This window comes from Haliaeetus albicilla, chromosome 15 (genome assembly GCF_947461875.1).
Source record: "Haliaeetus albicilla chromosome 15, bHalAlb1.1, whole genome shotgun sequence".
Taxonomy (NCBI): domain Eukaryota; kingdom Metazoa; phylum Chordata; class Aves; order Accipitriformes; family Accipitridae; genus Haliaeetus; species Haliaeetus albicilla.
This window is the reverse complement of record NC_091497.1, coordinates 32,422,624-32,440,701: the sequence shown is the minus strand read 5'-3', so window position 1 is coordinate 32,440,701 and position 18,078 is coordinate 32,422,624. Positions and strand designations below refer to the sequence as shown.

Genomic DNA, 18,078 nt, shown 5'->3' with positions numbered 1-18,078 from the left:
AGTTTGCAGTTTGAAAATAATAATTTTACAATTAAAACGTGAAATTTGAGTTGTTGGTTAAGTAGAGTTTGATGCTACGATTTCTACTTCCATGGACAGTTAATTCAAGTTTATTAAAAGTTACTACTTTAGTTGGTATAAAATATCAGTGGATTTCCTTACGTGTGGAAACTCATCTTTTTCTATTGATCCATCTTTTAGGAAGTCGGGGGACTAGAGGATCCCAGGTTGATGGTCACAGCAGTAGTGGGAACTACCATGACAGCTGGGAATCAAGGAGTAGCTACCCTGATCGGGATCGCTATGACAGCCGAGAACAAGCAAGGGATTCCTCCTTTGAAAGAAGACATGGTGAACGCGACAGGCGTGACAACAGAGAGAGAGGTATTTTAATGTGTATTTTGACACATACATATGTAGTCAAATGTCTATGTACGAATGTCTGTTTCTTTCTCCCTCCTTTTTCTTCCTTCTTCTGCCCCCACACCACTAATTCATAAATAACTTATTTGACACTGCACATTGACGCTAGTCCTATCCTTGATCTAAGTTAACTTCCTTAGTAAGATCTCTTATTGGCAGTGTCTGCATGAATGCTATGGCCTTTCTTCCTACCTATGGCTAGATTTTGGCACCTTCTGTTTTTATTCATCCAAGTAGTGTTTAAACAAACTAAACTTCAAGAGATTTCATTGTACAACTTCAATTTAAAACGTTTTTTTCTCTTCTTTGCCTCTTCCTCCACTTCACGTACATACGTGTCTAAGCTTAGAGTCATGAGTGCATTTCATTACTGGTTCTGTTTGTATAGAAATTGTACTTCTGCACTGTAAATTACTTGAATATGTTTTGGGGAAGGCCTGACTACTAGACTGACTTAATTATGGACTACTTGCTACTAAAGTAATTGACAGTTTAGATTTATGATTAATTAAAAAATTTATTGCCTGGGGAATTTGATAGTGATGAATGCTTTGTTGTGGTCAATAATAATTGGCTAGTAAGTGTTGGTACAGATACCAGTGATCATGGAAAGAGTATGCAAGACTGCTCTTTTAGACACAGTATGCAAGATTGCACACTTCTGCACCTGAAAGAGTGCTGTGTTGTCTCTAATGAACTTAGTACCAACTTTCACTCTGGAAAATATTTGTATTGCTCACCAATTAAGAGAACAGGAGGAGTTAGGGAACTGAAAACAGCATGGAAATGAAAGGAGGAGCTGTGAAGAATAAATTACAGGTTGTTTTTTTCTATCTTGAGTTTTGATTTGGAAGTGACAGATATGTTCTAGCTGTTGTTTAACTTCAGTTTTTCAAAAGGATGTTTTGTGTGCTACTTTAAGAGATGATTTTTGGCCCATTGAAATGTATCTGGTTTTGCTTGTTCTTGTGAAAGGTTCTGCTTTAGATTCTGTCTTGTCTTCAAGGCAGGATTTCAACAAACCTAATCTCCAGGCTTCCTTTTTCTTGTCAGCTGAAAAATCTTGCAGTCTGAATGTGTCCTGGGGGTTGGCTTTTGCAAACTAGCTTTCATCTCTTCCACCTCCCCACACCCAGTAAATCCTAGATGTATTATAATGTAACTTGTGCTCTTCATATCATACCAAGGTCTTAATTTATCAAGAATTTAAAAAAAAAAAAAAAAAAAAACCCCAAAACACAAAAAACCCCACAACATAAAAAAAAAACCCTTAGAAGTAAAAACATGTCATCACAACAAAAAAAATTTCTAGAAGGGAAGTTGCTTTGAATGGGTTGTGTTTCCCTTTGGGGGAAAAATATAAAGCCCTTGAATGGAGATAAGATTTGTTGTTTTCTCCCTTAAAAATGTAGATCGCTTTTTGTAATAGTAAGTCCTCCTCAGAGTTACAATTCAAGACATAGTTTCCATAATTAGACTACAGTCTTAATATTTGTCATTCAGAGAAAAGTTGAGATAGATTTTGGTTGGTACTTAGTTCTGTGATATGCAAGGAATCTTTTTTAGTATGATTTTTAAAAAGCAAGCTTGCAAATTTGGGCTGCCTTTATTCAACTAAGGCAAATATGTAGGTGTTCCAAACAACTGCTGGAACAGCGCGTCAAAAAGTGAAGTCACGTAAGAAGTGCTGACTATTGACATTTAATTGTCTAATACATTTCCAGTATCTTTGATTCATGTAAGACTTTCATGTGGATGTTTTGTCACCAAAACTGACATAACAAATAGGGGTTACAGAACTTCTGTATAAGATCTAATAATTAGTATGCACAGTAAATCATACTATAATGTTACAGGCACCATTAAAAGAATGTGAAACCTGTTCACGGAATCAATTGCACGGATTGATGATTTACCTTTTTAAAAAAGAAGCGTAACAGCTATGGCAGAAATGTCGCTCAAGTTTGCTTTTAATTTTACCTGGTAACAGGGGAGCATTAAGTCATTGTTAATTCACTCAGAGATTAAAATTGATTAAACTGATGGAAATGCACGTTTTATTGATTTAGTCCTGTTCAGACTCTGCCTGCTCGCCCCTGGTGGACATTGTCTCAATTTACAGCAAAGTGCACTGTCAGCCTCAGAGTAATGGACCGAAAAATACCAACCTCTGTTCATGCCATTTTTTGCTTTTTTGTACAGTGCTTTTAATATATATTATGGAAGAATAGTTTTATTGATTTGTTGTGGTTCAATTACTACTAACATCAGCATAGAAATTGTTATGGAGTGGTCAAAATTTATAGAAGAATTTAAAAAAATCTGAACTATAATTAACAAAATGCAGCTAAGTCTGTGGAGAGTAAATACCATTCAAAAAATCAGGTTTCACTGTCCTTCTGGATCAGTCATTTTCTACATAAGTTTAGTTTTCTTCCTGACTCTAATCCACTGTCTGAACACCGAAAAACTCAGCTTCTAAAACTGTAAGACTCTGCAGTGAATACATATGAAAACTTCTAGAACAGTTTTGCTTCCTGTATCTCATCCTTGGCTTTCCCTTTCTCGTGGATTTGGTTGTGTATTTCTGTGCAGGGATCTCTTCTGTCATGAGACAGGCCAGTATTTCTTATTTTGCAGTAAGTTTTACTATGTATTATAAATAGTGTGAGGTCCCATAAAGCCCATGACTCTTAACAGGCTAAGGAAGTAAAATTTTTGTACAGAAGTCTTAACATTTCATAAGTATGTCATTCAGAGCTTTTCAGCCTCTGGGTTATGGGCCCAGCATTCAATCTTATACCAGATCTTGAATCATTGAGTAATGCAATAGTAATAGCTAGGCTGTGGGGCGTATAATTATCTTTCTAAGCCATTCAGAAAAAACTGGTAGAAAATAAAATTTCTGTATTAACTTCTGGTTAAAATAAGGAAAGCCCACTCCCTAAATATTGAAAAAAATCTTTCAAAATTAGTACTGCTTTTTGTCTTTTTCTCTCTCCAAAGAGAATTTCCAAGTTTCTGCAGGGACTTGCTTTTATTTAATGCAAAACAATATCTAGATCGTCAAAACAAAAGCTCTTGGGTTTTTAGTAGCGTAGTGGAAGCAGTGTATGTTGCTTTAGCACCTGGTAATCAAGCCTGCTTGTCTTCGCAGATCAGAGAGCAAGCTCACCGGTACGACATCAAGGACGAAGTGATGACCTCGAGCGGGATGAAAGAAGAGAAGAGCGAAGGGTAGATCGGTCTGATGATAGGAGAGACGAAAGGGCCCGGGAGAGAGAGCGAGAAAGGGAGCGGGACCGAGAGAGGGAAAGAGAAAGAGACCGGGAGAGGGAAAGGGAGAAGGAAAGAGAGTTGGAACGAGATCGTGCTCGGGAACGGGAGAGGGAGAGAGAGCGGGACAAAGACAGGGACCGCGAGCGGGACCGAGACAGGGACCATGACAGGGAAAGGGAACGGGAGAGGGAGAGGGAGAAGGAGCGAGAACGAGAGCGGGAGGAACGAGAAAGGGAGCGAGAGCGAGAAAGAGATCGAGAGCGGGAACGAGAAAGGGAGAGAGGTCGAGACAGGGATAAAGAAAGAGACCGCCAGAGAGACTGGGACGACAAAGAAAAAGGAAGGGAGGACCGCAGGGATAAGAGAGAAGATATCCGAGAAGAAAGAAGTTCAAGAGATGTCCATGAGGAAAGAAAATCCAAGTGAGTGGGTCCGAATGCTACTTCAGTCAAAGGAAAAAAAGAAAAAAGAAAAGAAAAAAAGGCAGTCTTCTACTGTTGATTTCAGTAACTTAGTAAGCAGGGGAGTATCATAAGATAAGGAAGAAGATATCCTGTTTATGCGGAGGCCCGGTCTGTGTGGCACATGCTGGTGGCCCCCAAATCAGTATTATGCTGGTGAAGTTAATCTGATGCTTTGTTAGTGCAGAATCATGGAACTACTCAGGAGCTAACAATTGAGTCAGATTATGTCATTTTCCCTTCTAAGTATACTTGTGTGGCCTTGCCTTTAATAATGCAGGCATTCTCAGATACACAATAGCAGGCTGTGGTACATTTTGAAGCCTGGAAAGTCAGATAGCCACTAACTAGGTCAGGGTTCATGACTTTATTTGTTAAATTTCTGTGGAACATGCATTACCCTTTGCACTACTGAATTTTCAATACCAGAAGTCTACCAGTGAAGGTGTGAATGATATCCTGAGTAAACGTGTGGCGCTTCCTTTGAATGCGTAGCACTGATTTGCCTTTTTTGTTTTTTTTTCATTTGGTACAATAAAATTGTCATTGTTACATCAATACTAAGCAAAACACTGTTGCCCTGAATGGCTGCTTTGCTTGGAAATAATTAGTAGCTTTTGTATGAGGGAACTGTAGTCATCTACTACAGGCTGTCCCCCATCCTACTTGGGGGAGAAGTAAGCAAGCATATAGGTGGGGGCTTAGCTGCCACCTGGGGTCAACTCACTGCAAGAGTTATTGCCACAGGGAAAAATTGATCTTAATAATCTTTCATAACTTTTTGCTAAAAGAATAGTTGTCATAAGTGGTTGAGTTTTAGTTTAAGGTATCTTACAGTATGGTCAAAAAACTGATCATACTTGCAGTTTTGGAATAACAACTTAGAAAAATGCAAAACTTCCTGGCATCCTTAGATGCGTTGTCTTCTGTGTGAGGTGCTTAGACTTCAGGGTTTATATTGATGATAAACTCAATGAATGTTTTCTTTAAAGAATCCTGAAGAAATTTGACTGTACATGTTGCTTCTGCAGGAAGCGTCACAGAAATGAAAGCAGTCCAAGTCCTCGTCAGTCACCCAAACGTCGCCGTGAGCACTCTCCTGATAGTGATGCTTACAACAGTGGCGATGATAAAAGTAAGTAGGAGTGGGCTATCTCTGCAGCTGGATCCAGCTTATCCTCTGCCTCTGGAAAATAATTTGCAACCTTAAATAGAAAAAACATGGGGAAAACTTTCTGAGTGTCCTCCTCCCCTTATTTTCATGAGCAACACTATTTTCTTAATCTATAAATTTGTCTTATATCTTCGTTTTGTCACTGTGTTACGTCTGCCAGATGATAGTGACTTCCACATCTGTTAAGATGCATGTTTACCAAAACATAAAACATGGAAATAGTCTGTTGCTGCTGCAGCAGTAGAAAAACTTCAGAAATGTAACTGAAATAACAGATTATATGTTTTAATTGACACTTTTTGGCATGCACAAGATACTAAATGCTCACATGTTCTCCTTCCTTCAATACAAGTACATCCTTTTTCCCATTTTGTAGATGAAAAGCACAGACTTCTGAGCCAGGTTGTGCGGCCACAGGAATCCCGGTCACTGAGCCCCTCTCATGTTACAGAAGAGCGGCAGAGTCGCTGGAAAGAAGAAGAGCGAAAATCGGACAGAAAGGAAAGCTCCCGGCGTTACGAAGAACCAGATTTTAAAGAGAGGGTTTCTTCAGCAGATAAGCAAAGAGAGCAACCAGATGCTTCAGAAAGCTCCCGGTCCAGGGTTCAGGAAAATCTTGGACACCGTCCCTCTGAAGAAAGAGATGCTTCTGATAGAATGCATGATGACAGCAAGAAGAAGTCCAAGGTACAGAAAAAGGCCACAAAGAAGAAGAAAGATGATGACAGTGCGGTGGAAAGGTATGCTAATGAATCAATGACTGAGGAAAGCCAGGTCTTTTCACCCAAGAAAGGTCAAAAAAAGAAAAATGTAGAGAAAAAGCGGAAGAGATCCAAGGGTGATTCTGAAGTTTCTGATGAAGAAATTGTTCCACATCATAAAAAGAAGAAAGGGCCAAGAACACCCCCTGTAACAAAAGAAGAATTGGTTGAAGCACCACCTGAGAAACCTGTGGCAGAAGTCCCACAAAAAAGAGAAGATACAACATTTAGCGACTGGTCAGATGAAGATGTTCCTGAACGTGGTGACATCGTTGTTCCAGAAAGAAGTACTGAGGAATCCCATAGAAAAAGTCACAGGACAAGGGGAGAAAAGGTGGAAGCCCCTCACGTTACTATAGAGGATGGACCACACCGTAAACCTGTGGATCAGAAGCGCAGCAGCAGCCTTGGTAGCAATCGGAGCCATGCCTCAAGCAGACTTAGATCCCCTTCCAATGAGTCAGCTCATCGCAGTGGAGATGACCAGACTGGACGGAAGAGGATCCTGCACAGTAGTTCCAGAGACAGGGATAGGGACAGGGACAGGGAGAAGAAAAGCTTAGAAATCACCGGGGAACGGAAGTCCAGAATCGATCAGTTGAAACGAGGGGAGCCCAGTCGCAGCACATCTTCAGGTAATAATCTCATTTTAGTGAGACTGACCTATCAGTCTGTATAAAAGTGCAAAGGTACAAATCCCAAATCATTCTTATATGGCTGTATACTCTTTTCATTTGTAATTAGCATGAAGGGAGGGGGAGGTGCTCTCTGCCATTCATTGTAAAACTTGAGTGAGTTAAGAATCCTCCAAGTTTTACCATATTTGAAAAGCTGATCCTCAGCAGGCAGGATTACCACTCTGTTTACACCAAAACATTTGGTCAGATTCATTTCATGCTGTCTGGGGAATAAAGTAATTTGTAGGACAAAAAAACCTCATAGAAAATGCTTGTGCAAACAAAACATTGAGGTAGTTTTATCATCTAAATACGTTCTTAAATTCATTATTAACATTCATTTTGATATGAAAACTCTGAAATCTATGCAAAATGAAAATGTCTCTTCTCTCTGGGAGAAAGAGATCAATTATCTCAGGAGCTGTTTTCACTGAGGTAAATCTGTCATGGTTCCTGTTAGGCATACTTTTAATACACATGGAAATCACCTTTGTTGCAAATCAAAATAATGACAATTGACTTGTTTTATTTGTGTAGCTCCTGTAAAAAAAAAAGAAAAGGGTAAAATGTTTTAGAATTTAAACAGCATCAGTAGGAAAATATCTTCCTCCTAAAGCACTTCAGCTCTCTGTTCTCCTGATGGTTACATGCCTGAATTATTTTTCTGAATTTATCATTTGCTAGCCAAGGCATTCCTAGCTTTTAGAAGACATGTTTTGAAAATTTTGAATTTTGAGACGATTCCCCCCCCGCCTAAATTTCTGAGTTAAAATGATGTGCCTTCAGTTTGGCTTCTGTCATAGTAGAAAGCAGCTGCTAAAAATCTTTTTTGGGAGTGGGAAAAATACCTTATGTTTTTAAGTAAGGTTAAATCTATAGGCAATCTGAAGGCATTATTGATTTGAGGATGATGCTTTTGAGAATTACATTTTCATACCTGACTCTAAAATGCTTTGATCTAGTAAAATGGTAATACATTTACATGCTGTAGTCACCCATATATTTAAAATATTTTATTCAGATCGTCAAGATTCAAGAAGCCACAGTTCAAGAAGAAGTTCTCCTGAATCAGATCGTCAAGTCCATTCCAGATCTGGGTCCTTTGATAGCAGGGAAAGGCTTCAGGAGCGAGATCGACACGAACACGATCGGGAGCGAGAGAGAGACAGGAGAGAGGGAAGACAGAGAGACTGGGACCGAGATGTTGACAAAGACTGGCCAAGGAGCAGGGAACGAGAAAGACTCCGAGAACGAGAGAGGGAGAGGGAGAAAAGACGGGAGCTGGACAGAGAGCGAGAGAGACAACTACCTGATACTGCTGAAAGAGAAAGAGAGAGAACTCTTGACATCACCTCTCAAAAAGAATCAACAAAGCACAGTGAACCGAAACTGGACAGAGATCATGAAAAGGAATTTGATGGTGTTTGTCGGGATTCAGTGGCTTCAGAGAAGGAAAGAGCAGACAAAGATTTAGGACCTTTACAAGGTTTTGAAGATGGAAATGAGGCCGAAAAGGTAGAGAGTTTAGAAGGTGAGATATTCTTGGAAAGAATCTGGACTGACAAATATTTTATTCTTTTCCTTTTAGCATAATGCTGAACTGAGCTATATTAGAATAATTTTCTACTAAAAGGCTTATTGGCTCCAGCTTCTCTGCTGTGGAAGCAGACACAGTAAGAGAGAAATCTGATGAGCATCTTCCTTAGTGTTAATTGTGTTAGTGTTATTTGTTAATTTCTAAAGTCTTGAGGCAAAGAAATATAAGTGATCTGAGGTATAATTTCACCAAGGTGTAACATTTCTGAATAGGCAGTTTGCTAAAGAATAGCACTAACATTTGATTGCCTTGTTATGTCATTGTAAGATCTATTTCTTAGTTTGGAAGTGACAGGTAATGAGTGAAAAAAAGAGTGTTGACTTGGAACTGTTCAAATGAGTGTTGACTTGGAACTGTTCTTTGGGGTTTTTTTCTGCAGAGCCCAATTATCATGGAAATGATTGTCTGATTAGTAGGTGAAACATATGTATGGCTTGGCATAACGGTCCAAAAATGGCTTTCCTGAGGTAATCTTATTAAATGCAGCTTCAATTTGCTGGCCCTAATGGTACTGGGGAAAACGTGCTTAGGATTAGTAAATAAAGTAAGGGGCAAACACTGACAAACTCTTAAGAGTTTGTCACATGGATTAGACAGCTTGACTTTTGCATGGATAAGGTGTTTGGGAAGTACTTTTAACCTATATCAGCAACGTAAAAGAAGCAAGAGTCTAAATCCAGAGTAACGGGTGTATGTTATGGTTATGTTCAGAAAGTTGGGGGGTTTTGGTGATTGCAGGAGTTTTCATCTCTAAAATCTGTTGAGAGGAAAAAAGGCATTGTAGGATTGGAATTTTGGGATGTTTGGGATGGTAAGGCCTGAAGTCCATAGTCCTCAGAAGCAGAAAGAGAAACGTGAATTAAGCTTTTTGTAGTTTTGCACGAGATAACAGGGCATTGTCTCATCGTATTTGCATTCTTACTGAGAATTTTCTGTGGCATTCATTGTTAATTTAGGCAGTTAAATCAGATGTTGTCTGGAGAGGATGATGAGGAATATTTATTACTTGTTTTATTTCCTAACTGATTACTCGCAAAGTGGTCATTAGGGTTGACTGGTACAATTGAGAAAATTCCAATTAAGGAGATTATCTGTGGAGTTGAAGCACTTGTTTTGAGATTGTATGTGGAATAAGCATGGGAAAGTATGCTCTGTCTTGCTGTAATGGACAGAATTCAGCGATTTTTAAGCTAGAGGAAGGAATGGTGCAATAAATCTGAGAGTAGAATGTGGTAACTTCAGAAAAGAGTTGGTGAAAGGCTATTCCTAGGTACATTATCTGTTTCCAAGAGGGCACCTGTAATGAAACAGGCTGTGGATGTTAAATGTGTTCTTAGGTCTCTAGCCTTTCAGCAGACTTCTAGTAAGTGTTTTAATGTGTATTCTTTTCTGTATTTTTCCAAGGTTGTTCTAAATTCTCTGAAAATTATCATCTATAGGAAGTTATGGTATATTTAGGATCATTTTTTTTGAAAAATAAATGTCTTTTGTAAAATATTAGATGGCATTCTATTTTATTAAAGCATAGTATATATAGCATGTTTATGATTTTCTAAGGTTTAGTGTACTTTATTGTCTTTCATTACTTTATTATTCCTGTTTACGTTACTCCTTTTAGCTGACTAGTGTGTAAAGGTAGTGATAGGATTATAATCTAGAAATTATCAAACTTTGATTTGAAATTCAAAACTGAGGAAGTAATCTTTTTTTAATCATATATTGAGAACAATGGATTATTATTTTTGTTTCATACAGTAATTTTTTTAATGGTTCATCTGTGCTGTCCAAGCACGTCATTATGGTCAGCTGGTATAACTGGTAGATCAGTGTGGAAGCAGAAGATGTATCATACAGGCAGTGAATATTTAAAATTGTAAGACACAAAATGAAATCTAGTACAGATAGCCTTATTTTCCTTTTAAAAAGGAAAAACTTTTTAGAAAACTAAATACAATTTCCTGATGATGTTAAGCACGTATCTGGTATTTACTTGGACAAATTACTGTAGTATATTGTCTAAAAAAATATGTGAGGGTATAACTACTAAATTATTGTAATGTCTTGAACCTTAATGTGTTTGCTCTAGGAGTGGGCTTAAATAATGCCCAAGATGCTATATGCTTCCTCCAAAGCACTGCCAGGTGGTCTGAGTAGTTAATTTATGCTCTGCTAGCATGTCTTTTACTTGCTTTTTCCATGCTGATTTTTAGGTTAGTTGAGGTGATTTTGGGGGGTTTTTTTCCTTCCCCTTCTGTAGCTTTTACAAAGACAAGCAATAAAAAAAAAAAAAATTGGGGGGCAACTTAAAACGGAGGCAGTTTCACTTCTGGCTAAGGGAGCTGGAAGATATTAGAATAGTCATCCACAGGGGAGGACCCCTGTAAATTCTGTCTAGTTTGTATGGCACAACTCATTGCAAGTACTGTGGTGGAGAACCCTAAGAAAGCCTGAGTTTTGAGCAATAGGGTTTCTGAATGCTTGAATCGGATCTTTCAGTCCCAGACATGAGAGGATACCTTCAGATGTTCCTTTCATGAACTGCAAAATGCAACATTTGAGTGTCTTGTGTTTACAGGTTTTAAGGGACACAGGTTTATGCATACAGCATGGGTATTTGTGTATGCATATAGTACGTGGATGGATAGGAGTGTAACAACAAGTGAAGAAGTTTGGCATGGCTTTCTAAAAGCTCTTCTTGTGACTTCCACAAAGAGTCTAAAACCCTGGGAATAATTGCTTCATTCAGGATATCTTGCACCTTCTTGTATTTTGGGGTTCTGTTACTTCTTTCTCTTGTAGAACCTTTGGACTGAATCCTGACTTTGGATTCACGTGCAAAAGCATCTGAAAGACTTTGTGGCGCTAACTTATATTTGTATTGTTAACTACGTATCAGATCATCAACATGCGTTTCTTCTGTATATGGCCGCCTATGTGCAGTTTGACTAATACTGTACCCAAAAAAAAGACCAAGATATGTAAAATTCAAACTGCCTCATTGTGTATGGGAGAAATAGCTTCTCTGTTTTCATGAGTTAATACCTGTTTTCATGTTGACTATAGTTGTCCCCAAAACCTAACAGTTTAGTTTGCTTGAACCTCTTGTTTTCAGGCTGCTTAAAGCATGTTTAGAAAACAGGAATGATTGCTTTAAAGCTACAGTATGTATCTGTCTCTGTAGGAGGAGAAGATGAAGCAAAGATTGATGATGTACAGTCACTGGGGTCTGGTGCTGGAGAATACGAGCCAATCAGTGATGATGAACTGGATGAAATTCTGGCAGGTGACGCTGAAAAGCGGGAGGATCAACAGGAGGATGAGAAGATGCCTGGTAAAAGTATAGCAAAACCCCTTTATGATTATTTGAATATAAAGATTAGCTCAGTTTGCATATAATGCTATTGTGATGTTGACAGTATTTCTGAATTAGGAATGCAGTTTGTATGCTCTTCAGTATTTCTCATTTGTTCTGTAATAGTCAGGTAAGCCTGAGAAGCATAGAGGTAAGTAAAGAGTACCAGGAGCTGTATTGTGAAGTGGTATTTATCTTGTTTTATATAGCTAGAAGGAAAGGTAAGCTTTTTGGTTTTATAAACATGTTTTCATTTATCCCATTTGGTTTTGATCATTATTTGGAACGGATATTTTTATGAACAGATGTTATCCATGCTTGAATGCTTCCCAAATGCACCGGGAAGCATGGAGTCTTCTACTTGTCTTAAATTCAGTTGAGTCATCTGGGCTATATGATCAGTGTTTGTATTTTCTATGATAAACATACTAGACAAACTCTCCTTTGAAAAAAACATTCAGCACCCAGAGTTGAAATACTAGCTTTTTAAGCATTTAATTTGGATCTGTCGTAGCACATTTAGTTGTACTATGACTTTTGTGAATGCATAAGTGATGTGTCCAAATCTGCTGGCTAAGCAGGATCTGAGCAGCCTTCCACAAAAGGGTTGCAATAAAAATGAAGCAGAATATTAGGGGTGGGTTTTTTCATCCAAGAAGCTTTTTATTTGCATGCTCCTTTTTTCCAATCTAAGTGAGTTTTGACGTTCCTATCTGAAGTGTCCAAGGATCTGGTCTTGAGAACTGCCGAACAACATTCATCTAATATATATTGCTTTTAGGAGACACGGATGTACACAGCATGTGAATCAAATAACTGTCGTAAGGGATGATGATGATGCGATAACTCATTCTCTGTCAATGTTTTTGCAGATCCTGTGGATGTTATAGATGTAGATTGGTCCAGTCTTATGCCAAAGCAGCCAAAAGAACCACGTGAGCCTGGGGCTGCACTCCTAAAATTCACACCAGGTGCTGTTATGTTGAGAGTTGGTATTTCCAAGCGATTGGCAGGACCAGAACTCTTCACCAAAATTAAAGAGACTTGCCAGAGAGTGCTAGAAAAACCTAAAGGTAATTGTTTCTGCAGTGATTAATCTCTTTTGTACTTAGTGAAAGTCCTTATGAAATGTGCATTAGTTCATTATTTTAGGTTTCAAGACCATAGAAAGTGTATAATGAGTATTGTTTGAAAATTACAGGAATGTAATACAGCTGCATGTCAATCAAATTAGTGTTTTAATTCCAGCAGTGGTGAGGAGGTCTTGAATAGTAGCCTAAACAAAATTTTTTCATCCCAGTGGAATAGTCTTTTTGTGAGACCATTCATGCTTTCCTAGCCTAAAGTGTGTCAGCAGTTTTTTGGAGTGCTAAGTATCTTCTGCAATGAATTAGTAGTAATATTGTGAGAAATTTTCTCTGAAGGTCCTCTGCATGTCCTCTTACTTTCCTTCTGAGGATCCTCTCCAGAATGCATAGATAGAAGTTTTTGGGTCAGAATGAAGGAGCTAAGTGAAATTTTTGTATTATGTCTCTGCTAGAAGTGAGAAATTAAATAATACACAGGTCTGGCGTTTGAACAAAGTGTGTGGCACATACATGCATGACAGATGGGATGGGCATGAACTGTACCAGTGCAGTTTACTACAATTCTGTAGTGTAAGCAGGGCTTTTGCATGAGAGAGAATACTGATTTTTCTCTTTGGCATCCCCGGAAGCAGTTGAGCTGCTTGCAACAATTTGCATGGTAGAATGGGGTTTTTAGGACTATGAAACATTTGCTTTCTGTATGATCTCTACACAAATTATTCCAGGATCTAAATGTGAGAAAATTATGGCTTATAAATAATAGTATCTGCAGAGCCCCTGTGTTTAGGGAGTAGCAGATTTTTCTGATTTGGGGGTTTGTTTTGGTTGGTTGGTTGGTTTTTTAACTCTGTAAATTCTAGTTCTTAATTTGGAACAGTACTTTTTAATTCTTTGCAACATTATTCTTTATACAGTTGTCCTGTTAACCTCGCTGTCTCAGACAAGTGGAGAGGAAAAAAAAAAGAAACAACTGGCTTCTCCCAGCCCTCTTAATCTCCATGAATGTCACTGCTTGCTTGAGCCATTTAAATTGTATAACTATTAATCATGTGCTGTTGCTACCGCTTCTACTTTATTTTAAAGTCAAATTAAATGCAAACATTTTTAATGCATCATAAATAGTATAATTTGAGGTGTGTAGTTGGCATTAGTAAGTACTGTAAATGTCCCGCTGCAATATTTGCAGCTTTTTCTATGCAGTATTAGCTTTCTTCTAGTTTAAAAAAAAAAAAAAAGCCTCAGCTCTTATGCTCAAGAATTCACATAACCAGTGTAATTGATACAATATTGAGTCTTCCTTAGTCTGCAAGCTGTCTGATACAGTAAAGGTATGAACTATGTCCCTCTCTCTGTAAGCTTTAATTTTGCTGTATACTAACCGGGATTCCTTGCAACAGGAACTGCAGTGCAGAGTCATTCCACCTGGCTATTTAAAACGATACCCGAAATAACCTCAGCAGCCCTTGCATGCTTCTCTAGAAATAAACCGAAAGTCCATAGTGATAATAGGAGGCTCTTCAGCACTGCCCCTGGCCTGTCCTAAGTGTAACTCGGGTTGAGCAGAACTTTGCTCTGGAGAGGAAGGGGGATTGAAGTCCCTCCATTGATTTCCCTTTGGTGTGTGCAGTCTCTCACGCATCAGAGTTGCTACGTGTGGAACTGCCGGTAGTAATCTGCTAGGTGAAGGTTCCTTGTATAGTGATTACACAGCCACAGCACGTGTAGTCTAAACAAAGACACAGATTTGGTGCCCTGAAAAGTGAATGAATTAGAGCTGGATATTCAGTGTGCGTTACAGTGAACATGTAGTGTTTTCACTGTGGACTTCTTCATGGTGGTATAATTTGTTTCCCTGTTTTATTCCTGAGTTTCGTGTTCCCTTTGTTCTTATTGTGGATGAAAAGTTTCTGGTAATACACTGAAATGCAGAAAAAAGGAAATGATAACTTGTTTCGGGGTTGTTTTTTCTTTTAATTATTTGTCTTTGGAAACAAAAATCTGTAGTGTATGATGGAATTGAGATTTGTAGCTGACTTGCCCTCTCTCTATTATATGCAATTGTTTCCTATAAGGATCTAGACATGCTTACTTGCCAGATATGCTCAGCATCTGGCACCTAGGCAGACTCTGCAAGCTGTCAGTGTTACCTTTGAAGTGGCCTTTTTGTGTCTTGTCACTTATTTGTGTTGTTGATTGCCTGTTAAGGTTGTCTTGATGACTTCAGTTCTCTTTAACCTGTCTTTTATCTCATGTAACTTTTTTGTTTCTTTTCACCATGTTTAAAAACTAGTTCTACTCAGCTTCATCCAAATTCTCCGAGTGGTTTAAAAATGCATCTTAGTTCTCTTCTGTGTGCATACTGCCAAACTGCTATAGCAGTCTTTGCTTTTAGCTTCTATGTTTTCCCCAGGTTTGCTGGTGTCTCTAGTGAGGTGTTTGATTCTCTGCTAAACACCCAATAGTTTACTATAGAGGCGCGGCTGGATTGGACTTAGCTACATACCTTACTGTTTTTTTTTTTTCAATTATATCATAATCTTCCTATTTATTGTAAAAGGGCTATAAATCAATGAGCTGCAGTCCAGCCATGTGCACTCTTTTTGTCTTTGTCTGCATTTCAAAAACAGACTTGTCGCAGAACAAGACTCACCTCAGGATCCATCTTTTATTAAAGTGGTTAAAGTGTTCTAGCTGCACACTGTTTCTTCTGATAAGTGTATTAAAGGACTAGTCCTGCCACTTTGAGTAGTATTAACAAATGCTTTAGATGAGCCGGTAGGAGGGGGTAGTTCATTAGCATCTGTTGACTTGTTCTCCACGTTCATCCACCATGGATAAAAGAATTATTCTACATAGTGGTATTTCACTTCTGCATAGCCATACAAACCCTGTGTTGACACTGGTACAGTTATCTGATGTCTTGCAGAGAACTGAAACTTAGACCACTTTCTGATTAATCCTAGTAGTAAACATCTTCTGTCACATATGTCTGACCATAAATGATACCCCCTCTTCTGTCCCAGAGCTGGCACTTGATTTTTAGGCCTCTCAGTGATTGCTGTCTCAATACAGCTTTCCAGTGCTGAACCTGCATACAAGGGTACACGTCCTTCCCTTTAAATGGTGAGGGATTTATTTGGGGTTTTTTATAAACTGCAATATCCTTTTTTCCCAACCTTGATATTGTTTGGAAGGCAGAAATACAAATAGTAAAACCTTAAGCAATTTCATATTACTGTATATTGCTCTTCAGAAATACCATATATATTGATCTCTGCAAATATAAATTCTTTCTAGATGCAGAAAACCTTTTTGAACATGAACTGGGGGCCTTGAACATGGCTGCACTTCTACGAAAAGAAGAGAGAGCAGGTCTTCTCAGTAATCTGGGTCCTTGCTGTAAAGCGCTGTGCTTTCGAAGGGATTCTGCAATTCGTAAGCAGCTAATGAAGAATGAAAAGGCAAGTGGTTTGTTTGCAGTGCTTGGTCAAATGTGGAAACACAAACTCCACTATGCAAAACATTTCTCTAGGAAGATAATTTTTGTGTTCGTTGTTCTAGAGTAGACCTAGTCTTTTAAATGGAGAACAGACTTTTATTTAAAGAGATTGTAGGGTGTTTATTCTTTACTTAGGATGAGAGATTAATTTAAGATTGAGACTAGAGGTAGGTGCTGTTTCTCATTTTGGGGTTTAAATTCTGGACATACATTTTCTATATTTAGAGAATACATAATAAATAATGGGTTAAAATACAGTTTCAAAGGCAATTGTTGAATAATTCTCCTGCTTGAGATTACATGTACTTTTATAAAAATTATAAGATTCTGTTCTTCCAAGTTAAAATTGAAAGAAAAAATACTTTAGCCATTTTTTGCACTACAGTAGGTTTTATGATCTGGCATGCTAATAGAAAAATCATTAATTCTCCAAGTCTTTTCTAGTGAATACGTATGATTAAACCTCTAATTATTGAGAGTACTTGAGGTTAATTTCTCAGCTTGCATGTTAAAAGCCAGTGTTTTCAGTTCTTTCTTTTTTTTTATTTTTCATTTTTAATTTCAACAGGGTGCAACAAAACAAACTTATACAAATTCTGCAGCAATGGACAGCGACTTGTTACGGTTAAGTCTACGGTTATTCAAACGAAAGACTGTGTGCCAAGTTCCTGGGCAGGAAAAGACAGAGGATAGTAAAATTCCACAACCAGCTATCCAGCAAGAAGTGTGTGTGTCTTGAGTGAATGACTGTTGGTGGCACTTTCTAGTTGATTTTGTGCTACCAGTGTTGGTATTGATGTTTAGAACTGGTTGATTGGAAAGCGGCTGTAGAAGATGGAAGAAAATACTCCGTTTGTACACAGATAAGAGTTATTGGGTTTGGATGTGAATAAAAGGGGTAAAAAATAAGGACTTCTGTGTGAAGTTCTCTGTGAGTTTTGTAATATTGAATCTTACACTGTAACATAAACCTGTTTTATGGTGCATCAAGTGTAATAATGTGAAGACGTCTGGTTTTAGCAGTTTGTAACACCACCTGATATTAAACTGAAGAACACTGCGTGTCTTTTTCTTCATTATGAATGGGTTTTTTGACCACCACCCTAGTCCCTCAATACACATCTGGAATTTCTTAAATAGCTTGCTTCCTGGGAGTCTGTCTACATCCGCTTTCCAGATCTCTTTCTTATCACAGCAGCCTCTGGTGTGGATCTGGATTTGGACAAAACTCTAGCTCTTTTCCATCTTTAGCATAGGTTTCCTCTGATAATTTCTGGACACAAAAATCTAGTCTAGTGACTTAGGGCTCCCCTTCTTGATGAAAGGAAGTAAAAAAACTTCTGGAAAGTGATTTATGACCAGCTTTACATGCCTATATTTGAGACTAACAGCATTTTGGAAATCCCTGCTTCTTACAAAGGAGGACTAGTGCATATATTTTACATTCTGTTAAGTATCAGGGCAGATCAATCCCATGCAGCAACCTGAGGGTATTTCACGCTTGATGAGTTTCAGGAGTTTTCGGATATTAACAGTAAAGGCAGTGAGCAGTGGTGCTTTGCTGGGTGTTACGGATTTTAGGGGCCTGATTAGAGACTTGTCAAGCCTGGACTCAATTTTTTTAAGAATTATTTTCAGTTTGAGAAGTTGGTATGTTGTGGGGGATCTTTGGATTATACCAGTCAGGTATGGTTAGGTAGTCTGTGGAGGCCTCCATGTGAAACTGAGACTTCTAAAACTTCAGACTAAGTCTCTGGATACACCTGT

General features: G+C 38.3%; 1 protein-coding gene across 6 annotated transcripts in view; it reads left to right on the top strand.

The window, feature by feature from the left end:
• ZC3H13 (zinc finger CCCH-type containing 13) overlaps nt 1-17,371 on the top strand; it is a 49,362-nt gene extending 31,991 nt beyond the window's left edge. For 5 of the 6 annotated variants that reach the window (XM_069802690.1, XM_069802692.1, XM_069802687.1 and 2 more), the window contains 9 exons: nt 202-384; nt 3,581-4,124; nt 5,195-5,298; nt 5,714-6,733; nt 7,797-8,306; nt 11,554-11,709; nt 12,597-12,797; nt 16,110-16,273; nt 16,880-17,371. In XM_069802690.1, coding sequence (XP_069658791.1) covers nt 202-384; nt 3,581-4,124; nt 5,195-5,298; nt 5,714-6,733; nt 7,797-8,306; nt 11,554-11,709; nt 12,597-12,797; nt 16,110-16,273; nt 16,880-17,050 — 3,053 coding nt within the window. In that variant the 3' untranslated portion in view covers nt 17,051-17,371. The remainder of the gene's footprint in view (nt 1-201; nt 385-3,580; nt 4,125-5,194; nt 5,299-5,713; nt 6,734-7,796; nt 8,307-11,553; nt 11,710-12,596; nt 12,798-16,109; nt 16,274-16,879) is intronic. The other variant, XM_069802688.1, reaches the window with a different exon arrangement.
• Nucleotides 17,372-18,078: the final 707 nt, after the last annotated feature.